Source organism: Enhydra lutris, unplaced genomic scaffold (assembly GCF_002288905.1).
Source record: "Enhydra lutris kenyoni isolate GAN:26980312 unplaced genomic scaffold, ASM228890v2 scaffoldscaffold43, whole genome shotgun sequence".
NCBI lineage: Eukaryota > Metazoa > Chordata > Mammalia > Carnivora > Mustelidae > Enhydra > Enhydra lutris.
In genome coordinates this window covers 3,052,115-3,065,606 of record NW_019154127.1, presented here as the reverse complement: position 1 = coordinate 3,065,606, position 13,492 = coordinate 3,052,115, and the positions used below count along the sequence as shown (strand labels likewise).

The 13,492-nt window shown below is 49.5% G+C and overlaps 1 protein-coding gene across 1 annotated transcript in view; it reads right to left on the bottom strand.

Moving 5' to 3' along the window:
• Positions 1–13,459, bottom strand: part of LOC111155709 (hormonally up-regulated Neu-associated kinase) — a 98,754-nt gene extending 85,295 nt beyond the window's left edge. The window contains exon 1 of the mRNA XM_022516029.1: positions 13,199–13,459. Within this exon, the coding sequence (XP_022371737.1) occupies positions 13,199–13,459 (261 nt within the window). The remainder of the gene's footprint in view (positions 1–13,198) is intronic.
• Between the last annotated feature and the right edge of the window lie 33 nt (positions 13,460–13,492).

The following is a 13,492-nucleotide window of genomic DNA, read 5'->3' as shown; positions in this document are numbered from 1 at the left end:
TAAAATAACTTCCTACTGTTAAAGGCTGCTCCGTCCCGAGAAGGTGACCAGAAAGTAAGGCCAGTAAAGATTCAACGATCATATCTTCCTAGCACTCTGTCACCAATTTAAGAAAGGTAAGGGATCCAGTAATACTCACAAAGTGCTGGTAGTAAAAACCAATCAGCAGAGAAGCCATCAATAGTACCAAGCTGTGAGGCAGAGAGGTGGACGGCCAAAGGAATATTCCCAAGGAGCCATAGAAGCTGCTGGAAGCTCCAGGAGGGAAGTGGGATCCTAGAAATGCAGGCATCTAGGCCCCCTGGGGTGCTGAGAGGCCCATCAGGTCCTCAGGGAGGTGTTGACTGCAGCCCTGAGAGGCACAGCCCTAATCTTCCTCACTTCCCTTCACACCTAAAATAAAACTCCGTCACCCAGTGCTGTGAACTGTGTAAGCCTGACGATTCATAGACCTGGGGCAAATAATGCATTATATGTTAATAAAAATAATTAATTTTTTAAAATGAGTCTCTTGTAGACACCATTAAAAAAAACCTCCATCACCCATGATAAACTCAGTGAGCATCTATTTGTCACCATCTGAAAAAGCCTCATTCACACCTACCTTAAGGTTAAATACAAAAGTGAAAGTCTAACAGAAGAGAATAACCAACTGCCACTTGTTCACTGACTTAATATTGAATATATATATTTATATTTTTTAAGATTTTATTTATTTGACAGATAGAGATCACAAGTAGGCAGAGAGGCAGAGAGAAAGGGGGAAGCAGGCTCCCTGCTGGAGCAGAGAGCCCGATGTGGGGCTCGATCCCAGGACCCTGAGATCATGACCTGAGCCGAAGGCAGAGGCTTAACCCACTGAGCTACCCAGGTGCCCCGATATTGAATATATTTTCAGAATAAATATGTGCTTTATACAGACGTACATATATAAAATATATTTGTGTACACTGCATATTATATATATGTACATCACATACATGTATGTGTATGTGCATTATCTATATGTATATACGTATATATATGTTTTTACGCTCAGGTATATATAAATATATATAAAATATCAAATCCCCATTGAATACCTATGAGTTATTAACTTTTTTTTAAGATTTTATTTATTTATTTAGTCAGAGAGAGAGAGAGAGCGCACAAGCAGGCAGAGTGGCAGGCAGAGGCAGAGAGAGAACCAGGCTCCCCGCTGAGCAAGGATCCCAATATGGGACTCAATCCCAGGACCCTGGGATCATGACCTAAGCCAAAGGCAGTGGCTTAACTGACTGAGCCACCCAGGCGTCCAGAGTTATTAACATTTTATAGACACAGAAGTTAAAGTCTGGAGGCTTTGAATACCTTGCCCAAGATCACACAGCTAAGTAGCAGAAAGGTGATAGGGACCCAAGATAGGCATTCCCCTAAAACCTGTGCTTTAGCACATGATACCATTAGATTCCACTGCAACCAGGTAAAAAATAGAGTCAAAAATTCCCAACCAACAACACAAAGAGTTTTCTGCACACAACAATGAAACACTGGCAAGAGTCTTAATACTATTTAGCAATAAGAAATTTATAAAGCCAAACTAGTAACAAACACTCTAGTTTACTTAAGCTTAAAAAATAAGAGAAAACCGGGGTGGGGGGGAATAACTGGTTGGACTAGATAAAATTAAAATTTCTACCTGCCCTCCCTCAAAAAAGAAGGAGACACAAAATGAGTCAAAAGACAAATGACCAATTAGGAGAAAATATTTGCAAAGAATCAAAAATAAACAACTAATATCCTTAACATGTAAAAAGTTTGCAGAAATCAATAAGACAAACAGAAACACAGGGGGTGGGATATTAGCAATAATGAGTAGATGAAGAAATACAAATTTTCAATCAAGTACACAAATTATGCTTATCCCTAGTAATTACCAAAATGCACTTTTTTAAAAGTCATTTCCATAGATTGTGTCACTTGATATAATCTTTCCAAAGTGCAATTTGGCAATATGCCAAAAGCCTTCTAAGTATTTATCCTAAGTAATGGCTTCCTGATGTACATACAAGGACAGTAACACAGTATCATTTATGTAGGGAAATGCCAAAAATAACCTCAATGGACAACAGCAGGGAACGAGCTTGTAAAATTACAGTAACTCTAAATAATGGAATGCTGATTATCACCAAAAATCAAATTTTAAAAGAATAGTTAACAACATGAGAAAATATTCTCATATTAAGGTGGGGGGAGAGTAATAAGAACGCTGGAATCTCAATTTTGTAGCAAATGGGTTCAAAGGGGGAAAAATCAACTATGTGTACATGTATCTGTATACATAGCTCTGCTTATGTGTATGCAACCCAAACACCTAAAAATGTTCACAGTGATTAGTGCTGGGTTGTGTGATGATGGCTGATTTTTATTTCCCTCTTTGTGTTTCTGTTTATTTCTCACAAGGAACCACAGATAAAAACTCATGTATAATTACTCAAAAAAAAAAAAAAAAAAGACCATTGTTCTAAGGAATCTGAAAAAAAAGGGAAGAAAACTGGGGGCCTGGGGGGCTCAGTGGGTTAAAGCCTCTGCCTTCGGCTCAGGTCATGATCCCAGGGTCCTGGGATCGAGCCCTGCATCGGGCTCTCTGCTCAGCGGAGAGCCTGCTTCCCTTCCTCTCTCTCTGCCTGCCCCTCTGCCTAGTTGTGATCTGTGTCTGTCAAATAAATAAATAAAATATTTAAAAAAAAAAAAAAAAAAGCTCATTCTTGATCTAGGAAAAGGGCATCTAGAGTCATGAATCAGGTGAGAGTACAACAGTCATAGAGCCGTTCCCTCCAGAGGGAAATTCACGTTTCAAACATTACACCAAATTGGGCTTGAAATTGCAACTACGGCTCACAAATGTTAGTTTTTAATAGAATGAAATGTCATCCTGTGGGAATGACACTTTAGAAACCTGGAGAAGTGTTTTCAAAACAAGTCTTTTTGTTTTGTTTTGTTTTTTAGTATTCCTAAATACAAATGTTCAACTGAGAACTGAGTCAGAGACCACTTTCTCTAATTAAATTTTCACCCCGGAATAAGACTACACTTAGAAAGCAAGGCTTCTAATCGGGGCAGCAGTAATTCCAACTGAAAACCAGATTACATCAGTGAGAACACTACCTTTATTCACTTGGTTTCACTAACATGAGGCTCAGATAAAATTCTAGAACATTCTGCTCCCAGACCCCACAGCCAGCCTGCCCTGACGCCTCTGCTCACCTGGGCCCTTCCTCATTCCATTTGCCTCGGATACCCCTTCTCAGCCCAGACAGAGCTTGGAAAAAGCTGGTCAAGGTCCAGCTGGTCTGCATAATAAGGACAGTGAAAGCCCTGGGTGTTTTCCTTTGTTTTTAATAAATAACTTGTGTTCACTCTTGCAGGAGGGCAGTTTTACAAGAAGACTGTAATGGACTGTTCGGTGAGCTACAGAAGACATGGACTTAAACGCAACTTCACCATTTGATCCAAACTCCTCTCTCCCCTCGTGGAGATTTTCCTCCCTCCAGCACAAACGAAAGGTACCAAAACTAAGACTAGAATGCCGGGGTGGCTCAGTTGATTAAGTGACTGCCTTCGGTTCAGGTCATGATCCTGGAGTCCCCAGATCGAGTCCCTCATCGGGCTCCCCGCTCAGCGAGGAGTCTGCTTCTCCCTCTGACCCTAGCCCCTCTCATGCTCTCACTCTGTCTCTCTCTCTCATTCTCTCTCTCTCAAATAATTAAATAAAATCTTAAAAAGAAAATCTGCTGCTAAAAAATTATGCATTTATATTTAGCATAGTATGATGTGCTTTCTATTTAATATAGAATGTGTGATACACACACGTTGGCGTACCTGTGTAGACATTTATGTGTGCACGGCATACACACATATGCACCCATGCACGTGCGTGCAAGGTTCAAGGTCCTCATGTCCTAGTGAACTTATAAAAGGTGGCAGACCACGATTGCTGCCCATGCTCAGAGACTCGGAGGGAACGGTGAACCCGGCACAGTAAAGCGGACAGGTGGGAAGGGGACCCTTCACTACCCGGGACCACACATGGAGATTGTCATCCTCAACAAGCAGCGCCCCGCCCCCCACCCCAAGCCATGCCCAGGACTTTGGGCTTTGGTTCATTCATTGCTGACTCATGACCCGATTAGCTGCTCACTAAAACTTTTATTCGAAAACCCTTGGTATGATTCCAAACACTCTGATGAACTGTTCTCTCGAGCAAACCTGGTTTTGCCGTGATCTGACGGGTTTCCCAAAATGCGGGATTTTCATTGCTAAACTTGAGAGAGCCCTGGGCACCACGGGACGGCGGGTCACTCTGCAAAGTTAATACAAAAGTACCTACCACAAAGGGCCCCTGTAAGGGAGAAATTATATCACGCAGCAAAGCATCCAGGACACAGCCTAGCAGACCGTGTGAGAGCCGTAAATGCTCGTAATTATTATTACATCCGCGTGGGGAAAGCAAAGGGCGGGCACTTTCTTTTCTGTAGGGTTTTGGTGATTTGGGAGCTCCTGAAATCCCTGTGTTGCTGTAGGTAAACGTAAGATTCGCTGGGAGTGTAATTTCATCCTCCACAGAAACAGCGAGACTCCCCGAGGGCAGGTGCTCCCTCTGTCCCCCAGCACCCCACTCCGTGCTCCATGGGTGCCCATCACTGCCGTCCGTCTCCCGTGTTATATTCACAGAGCTCCGGCAAAGGGCACAAAGTGACCAAGAGAGGAGTGTCATGGAACAAGAGTAGCTAAACAGAGGCCGAAAGCAAGCCAGACCCCTCACCGAAAAGCCACAGGATGGGAAGTAAGACAACGAGATAAAAATGTAAGAAGTAACGCAAATAGGGAGACGAAAAAGCATCCAACGGCTCAGAGAACAGGCGAGAGGAGCAAGAAGGATTGCCAAGTGTTTTGGCAGGCATTTGGCTACAGAGGCTGATAAACTTATTAAAAAATTATAGTCAAAGAGACAGATCCAAACCTCCATATATCTCCATGGGAAACATCCAAAAACATGTATGTTTGCAAATAGCAACTTCGCCCATCTGTTGCAGCGTTGGTACATTTTCCCAGGAAAGAGCTGAGGGTCCATTAACAGTCCCGTGATTGCAAAATACTTGTTTGCTTCTGGCTGGTCACCTGTCGCTCCGATGTCCAGGTGCCTTCCTTACATCACTGCCGAAGGCGCAGCTGTTCCGGGGCTGGGATCTTTCCCCAGGAACGCCACCTGGACAGCCGGTCCCCTCTACACACCCTCACACAGGCAGACTCTCGAGCTGCTAGGAGCGGAGACACGGTGCCAGCAGCCAGTCCCTGCTAAGTTGGGCACTGTCATCAGGACCCTGCCCTCCTGTCCTGGGAGACATCAAAGCATTCTCTGATGCACTAAAAAAAAATATTGACTGAGGACCTTCCCTGTTCCAGGTTCTAAACACCAGGGAGAAAGCAGTGAGCCCGTCCTCATGGGGCTGACAGTCCAGGGCGGAGACAAACAGTAAACACGTCCACACATAAATACATACCATGGGCTCAGGCAGTGTTATGGACTGAATTTCAACCCCCCCCTCCCAAATTCATATGTTTAAGCCTTTTCTAATCCATCCTAGCTACCATAAGAAAATGCCATTGGCTGGTTGACTTCTAAACAACAGAAATTTATTTCTCACAGGTTTGGGGGCTGGAAGCCCAAGATCAAGGCGCTGGCATATTTGGGGTCTGGTGTGGTGTCTGGTGCTGTGTTTACTTGCTGTGTTCTTGCGGGGGTCAAGGGAGCTTTCTGGGGTCTCTTTGTACAAAACCACCAGTCTCATTCGTGGGTGCTCCGTCCTCCCGCCTGATCACCTCCCCAAGGCCCCACCCCCAAATATGATCACACTGGGGCGTAGGCATCAACATATGAATTCTAGGGAGATCCAAGCATTCGGACCGTAGCAAGTGCTAACCCCCAGTCCCTCAGAATGTGACCTTGTTTGGACAGTCTTCACAGAAGTAATCAAGTTAAAGTAAAGTCATTAGACACCTAACATGCCGGTGTCCTTCTAAAACTGGGAAATGCAGACACAGAGACGGACACACATACGAGGAAGATGACGGAAGAGTCACAGGGAGAAGCCAGCCATCTGCGAGCCAAGGAGAGAGACCCGGAACAGATTCTCCCTCACAGCCCTCAGGAAGAACCAACTCCGCCCAGCACCTTGATCTTGACTCCTAACCCCCAGAACTCTATGACAGTAACTTCGTGGTGAAGCCATCCAGTTGGTGGCATTTGGTTAGAACAGCCCCAGCAAACTAATGGAGGGGGTGAGAAGCACTTTGAGGGAAGACAAAGCCTCTTTGGGGGTAAGCGGGGAGAGAGTGACAAGTGTCATGCTGACCTCTGTGATTCCAAACACCAAGGCCTGCCGTTCCTGCCACCAGCACTGCTCCCCAGGGGGCTTTCTCGGGTAGACAAAACACCCCGAGGGTCCCAAGCCGTATTTCTACACAGGTGCTTACACTTAGGGCATGTTATGTCCGAGTCAAGAGGGGGCCACTGCTCCTTTAACGGTTTTCATCTCCCACAATAGTCCCCTTTTTCTTTTTTTTCAACCACCCACCATAAATTCTATCTATTGCCTTTGAGATTATGGGACATGGGTTCGGAGCTATCCCGTGGACACCGGGCATGCTTCCCAGCTTCCCCCGCTTCAAGGCTAAGGAATTTCCTCCCTGCTGTTGCTGGCTCCCAGCTGTGAGCCCCCCAGAAACGGCCCTCAGCAAGTGCCCAAGGCCATGCCCCCTTCCTAGGGCAGCCCCCCTCCAGTGACAGGTCCCCTCACACCAACTCAGACACCTGTGTAAGACCATCTCAGCACCATGGCCCGGGCAGAGACCCCATGCACTGGAGCCCAACTCCTCCCCCTGCCCGATGCTGCTCTGCCCCTCCCTCACCTCCCCTCCCCTCCAAAGTCCCCGTGTGAGGATACTCCCAGAGACCACATTCTTGTCCCCCTCAAGGCCTGCTTCCCAGGAAACCCCGGGCAACACAAGCTTCACAGTCTTCAGGGGCGCTGCGAGCTGCACTGGGTCCCAGAAAAAGACATGTTCGGGTCCCACTCCCAGCACTTGTGAGTGGGACCTTATTGGAAACAGCATCTTTGCATGCCATCAAGGGAAGACGAGGTCCTACTGGCTCAGGGTTAGCCCTAAATCCAAGGACTGGTGTTCTTATAAGGAGACGCAAATTTGGAGACAGAGGTGACACACGGAAGGATGAAGGCCACGTGAAGACGGAGGTAGAGCCTGGAGCCCACAGCCACAAGCCAAGGAATGCCAAGGATGGGCGGTGAGCACCAGAAATGGGAACAGCAAGGAAGGATCCTCCCCTAGACTCTCTGGAGGGGGCCCGGCCCGGCTGACCCGTGGATTTGGGATTCCTGGCTTTCAGAACTGGAAGGGAATAAATTTAAGCCACCTGGTTTATGGTTATTTGTTATGCAGCCCTAAGGGGAGAGAAGAGAAGGTCAGAGGGAGAAATCTACTCCCCATTCCTCCGCGTCATCCGTACAGGGAGTAAGAGCCCTAGCAAGTGGCTTCTTAGCTGCCCAGGGCCGCTGCAAGCGTGTGGTGAGAAAATGCATGGAGGGTGCCGGATAAACCACAAAACACACTACACCACACCCCTGAGGGCTGGCCCTTGTGATCAAGGAGAGGCAGTAGCCCTTCCTTCCCTCCAACACATTATCAACCTCCTCTGGTCCTACTCAGGCCCCGTGGCTCACCTCTTTCCTACCGGTCACCCTACCAGACAGCGGCCCCCCAAAAGAGAGCGCAAAATTCAATTCAGGTCTGCATGTGGAAGTGGCCAGGGAGGGCCCAGGCTGAGCAGAAGAAAAGCTCTCGCCAGTTTGCTGAGAATAAGGCTTGCGGGTTTGTTTATGCATTTCCATCAGCCCAAAGAGCAGGTCACCGGGTTACCCCGAATAATGGAGAGGGGGCGTATGTCCCAAGGGAAAAGATATTTCATGCCCAAACTACCCGGTCACTGAGGACACCCAGAGCCTGCCCATTCCCTGGGGCAGACGACACAGCTGCCGCTTGCCCGCAGCCTGCAGATCTCTGTCCTCAAGCCCTGCCCCCAGCCCTTACGGTGACTCAACACCTGCAAAGAAAATTGAGGGTTGGACGGCTCTCCGTGGGCTCCGCGCAGCACTGTGGTGCTGATCCCTAAGCTCCCTTTTAAGCCCACGGGACCTGCGCCTCGATGAACACTAAGCACGGAGCCCTACGTGCCAATTTCCACCCTTCACGCTTACTTCAAAAAGATGAGACGGGGCAGGAAGTTCAGAAAGAATGTGCCGCAACTGCGGCATCCAATCTCGGAAATTACAGGCACTGCCTTGTCACACACGCCAGGCTGAGCAGGTGCTTTCACCAAACGCCTCCTTCTTGCCAAGAAATCCCTGCTGCAGATTAATAGGAATTTCCAGTTCTCTAAGCATTTCTTGTTCCTCGGAGCTATTACCCCTAAATTTCTAGCACTTCAAAAAAAAAAAAAAAAATACAGGATTTAGCACCTGTTTGTTTCAGAAACACTTGCTAAAAACAGATCTGCCAAAAGGCCATCTCTAAAATTAGTCATATTTCCTGTTCTGCAAAACATAGTAAATTGTATTTTTAGTAACTCCTTCACTCCAGGTATCTGGCACTGTCGTGCTCCAAGCATAATTATTGGCAACTTACTAAGCAGGCAACCCTTATTTTTAGCCCTGAAATAGCTCCAACAAAAGTGATAAACAGGTTTATTTTTCTTTAACCAAGGGTTAGAACAAGATATTTAAACACCTTACCCAATCATTTATGTACCCAACTTTGTAGCTTAGAAAGACTTAATCACAAAAGGAGATCCTCTGTGGCATCAACCCCTGTCCTCTTCGCAGCTTTGCCTCTAAAACTAACTCTCTACCTGAAATATACCGTGTTTGTCTCTGCTGGTGAGTCTTTTAAAAAAATATACTAATAACCTATTATGTGCCAAAATGATACACTGCATAGGTATTGGGGACCAATTTCAGGGCAGCGAGCACAGCCTCTCTGGGTCTTTCAAAGTCATCACTCAATACCCCCGGTTCATCAACTTTGCTCTTTGTCTCAAAGCCACAGTGAATTCTCTTCAAAATCAGATTTTGTAGTCCCTTTTCCTCCTCCAATCATCAGCTTCCTGGAGTTACAGACGCTGTGCCCTAAGAACATACCAGTTAAGAGTCTCACATGACCAGGTGAATTACTTATTTTTAAAGCCATATGAAGAGAGATGACATCCACTCAAAGCTAAAGGAGGACAAAAGTAGATGTCACCCAAACCCATTCTTTCTTTTTCAAGCAGCAACAGCGCCACGTAGATCCAAATGACTTTCAAACAACTTCAGAGGAAAAAGGCAGGCAAAAGACTGCCCAGCAGACAGCAGTGGCTGAAGGAAGCTTCTTGATGAGATAGGATTGAAGGCTGAGATGAAAGTCAGGGAACAGTGGTTTTCTGTCATCTTGGACCGTTAATTCCCAGCAAGCCAGGGAGAGAGGATATTGCCCAAATCTTTCTGGAAATGTGCAGCGAGGTGAAACATAATTAACACACACACACACACACACACACACACACACACACACACCTTCATCCTATGCACCTAAACCAGCAGCACTCTGGATTTTGGCATGAATCACCCAAAACGCAGTACATAGTTTGAGTGCAACTGTGAGGCAGGCCAAATGTGGGTACCCGCTCTTCTTCCCTTTCTCCATCCCACCTTTCAGCTTTTGCATGAACGGATTCCCCATCACAAGATGCCCCGGGGCCTGCCCCTCGGGGGACGGCGTGGGGCCGTGCATCCATTTCTTACTACAGTGCTCATGACTTAGTTTCCCTTCCACTGTGGTCTATGTCCTTTAAAAAAGGAAGGCAGCAATGAAAGTGGAGGGCTCTATCCAAAGAATACACCCCAAAAAGGGGGGCAGTATTCAGGGGGGTAGAAGCTGGAAAGGACCATTCACATCACCCCCTGGGAGGGACACCTCATTTCCCTTCCCCTGGGGTACTGTCACCTTAAGGTCTCCCCTTGCTACGTTCATGTAAGTACCCCTTCGCCAGCCTGAAAACCCTCTTACTGCTCCCCTTGTGAAAAGAGGGCAAGGCTGCACATAGCAGGAGGTTGACTTCACCTCCGTTTGGGCTTAGTAAGACAATATGCAGAAGGCGAGTGTGGATGGGGCTCATGAACTCAGTAATCCCTCCCAAGGTCATGCATGCGCGTGCATGTGCGTGCGTATGCCCTCACGCACACAGACATTTTAATATCTGTGATCTGCCAAAACCCTAATCTGTTAGTTAAGCATTAAAGGTGTTGGATTCGGGAGATAAAAGCTATGAATGACACCCATTGTTTCCTTAAAGCCGACAATTAAGTGAACTAAAATCCAGATGTCTCATGATGCTTGTACTCCCGAAGCACTGATTCTCATGACTAGAGCCAATCAAGCAGTCAAGAATGACAACTTGAGGGACGCCTGGGTGGCTCAGTTGGTTAAGTAGCTGCCTTCAGCTCAGGTCATGATCCCAGCGTCCTGGGATCGAGTCCCACATCGGGCTCCTTGCTCATCGGGGAGCCTGCTTCTCCCTCTGCCTCTGCCTGCCATTGTGTCTGCCTGTGCTTGCTCTCTCTCCCTCTCTCTCTCTGACAAATAAATAAATAAAATCTTTAAAAAAAAAAAAGAATGACAACTTGACAGCCAGTTAATGGTCTCCTCCCCTTCCGGAGACTAGGTGAGATTCACTTAAGAAAGGGAAGGCAAGGGGCACCTGGATGGCTCAGTCAGCTGAGTGTCTGACTCTTGATTTTCAGCTCAGGTCATGATCTCAGGGTTGTGGGTTCAAGCCTCCGGTTGGCTCTGCTTAGCAGCAAGTCTGCTGAAGATTCTCTCTCTCCTTCCCCCTCTGCCACTCCCCTCCCACCCTACCAGCTCACTCGCATACTCTCTCTAAAATAAATAAAATCTTGGAAAAAAAAGAAAAGAAAGATAAGACGGGAGAGGAAGAACATGGACACCTAGGGGTGCAGAACACCCATCTGGAACCCATTTAGGCAAGAACTCCCTGCATTCCAGCTTGTCCTCTGGGCCCAGCACGGAGCACTTGAAGCCCTGAGTAGAGCCTGAGCTCGGAGTGCATCCTCGCCTAGTTCAGCCAAGGCCAACAGCCTTATGTTACGGAGCAAAACGCACCAGTGAGGAGCCAGAGGCACAATGGGGCATGGGAAAGTGGAAAGAGAAGCCAGGAGAGGCCGAGCAGCCGGCCAGGCGAGATGAATGTGCCGCTAATGCCGGCCATATGCTGTCAGTATACGGTCTCGTCTCTTTTTGCTAAGTTTCAAGCGGGAACGTGCGCAACCAGACAGAATCCTGTATGTTTCAAAGGAAAAACAAAGGTCTACTACCCATGCCAACAGGAATTTGCCCAGGCATGGGGAAGTGAGCCCACTGTAGTTGGCGAGGGGGCCTCAGCGGTGCACCCCAGCGGGATGTGTAAGTTGGCCGGCCCACTGCAAACCAAAGGAGGAAAGTATGCTGTGCTCCCCTTGAACTAGAATGAGGTTAGGAGTGTTTTTTCTTCGTCTTTGAAGAGTTACTCAATTCAGTGAGTTAATTCTGTGCACTCCCTTTTTACATGGAAATTCAAGCAAGAGGCACTTTTTAAACTACTCCCTCTAACCCCACCTACGCAAAACAAAGGTACCCCACCGGAATGGGGAGCAGCGAAGGGAGAGAGGACAAATGACAAGGGTGATGGAGACCTGCACTCAAATGCAAGGGGCTTCCAGACCCAGTGGGAAAAGGAGCAGGAAAACCAAAGTTGGGTGAGGCTGGGGACAGGAAGGCAAGGCAGTTCACCCTAGAATCGGAGCTCCACAGTCTGGCACTCCCAGGAACTCCCAGGCTGCGCAGAGGATCCCAAGTCCATGGGCAGAAGGGTAGGTAGGAAGCCTACAGCTTCCCGCTACCCCATATGCTGATCCCTCCATGATCAATGAGCCACCAAAAGGGGCTACTCCCAGGCCAGGCTGGGAGACTCCAAGCCTTTGGGGGGGGGGGGACGAGGAGTAGGGGAAGCCTTGAGTCTGAGATGACCATGAGCTTGCCCCAAACTTGGGCAACTGCCAGGCAGCCTCACCACCCCACCTGGGATGACCCAGAGTCTGGACTACTCCCTGCAAAACAAGTCATCCTATCTTGGGTTTCTTCTCGCAGATCCGAGTTACAACTTAGAGCTACCGCGGCAACACCTGGCCAGGGGTTCACAACCATCTAACTTCTCCGGGGAGGGGGGAAGGCTGTGCCCCTTCGGGTCTCTGGGGCTCTTCCTTTGCTTTCCCTTCTTCCTGGAAGATCTGAAGGCACCTCCCAAACCCCAAAGCCTGGGGATATCCGTGTGTAGTTCGGTACCTGCAGCTCCCACCCATTGGCTGAAAAGAATGGAGGAGGGATGGAGGGAAGGAGATGGGCATGCTTGGGGAATGGAGGGGTGGGTGAGATCGGAAAGCAGGGGTGGGAGGGAAAGGGAGTTGGGGGGGGAGGCAGAAAACCCTCATCTGAGCACGAAAAACTTCCCTAGCTGTGCCAGCCTACAGGTGGAAAATGTCCCTGGGCGTCCCGGCCTTGCCCCACCTCCTAAGCCCAGGAGGGGAATCAGAGTCTAAGCTTCCCCAAGGGCTGGCCAAGCGGCTCCCCCACCCTCAGAGTAACGGCCCACGCGACACAACGGCCTGACTCCTGCCCCTCCAAGCATCCGGGACCCCTGAGGGACAGCAAGAACGCAGCACCTCCACCATCCCCCCGCGCTGGCGTCCACCAGGCGGCGCCCTTCGAGGAGCAAAAAGGCTGCGGGTGGCTTCGTGGGTAAACCAGCCGCCCCCCGGGGAAGCCCACCCCACACCGCCCGTCGGGAAAGGCCGGTCGCTCCGTCGCGGGGGCGTGCGCGCGCGATGGACTCGTCCCCTCTCCCCACCCGCAAGGAAAGGCAGGGGGAAAGGGGAGGGGAGGGGCCCGGCCGGGACTGCGCCGCCTGACTCCCGGTGCAGTGCTCCCGGCGGGGTCCCCTCCGCTCCTCCCGCCCCGAGGGCCCGGGGACCCCGCGCCCCGGGCGGCTCACCTTCTCTCCGGTCAGCACGTGCAGCCCCTCGCGCACCTTGGCGAAGGAGCCCTCGCCCAGCTTCCTGCTGCCGATGAGGTAGTTGCCCACTCGCTTGTGGTGCTGGAAGTCGCGGAGCCGCTCGCGGGGCACGCCGCTCACCCAGGCCGGCAGGAAACTTCCCTCGCAGGCCGCCGCCGGCCTGGCCGCGTCCTCCGCGCCGCCGCCGCCCCCGGGCGCCGCCGGCTCGCCCAGCAGCCCATCCCCGGCCGCCGCCGGCATCGCGCTCGACCGCGGCCCGCCGGCTCGGCTGGG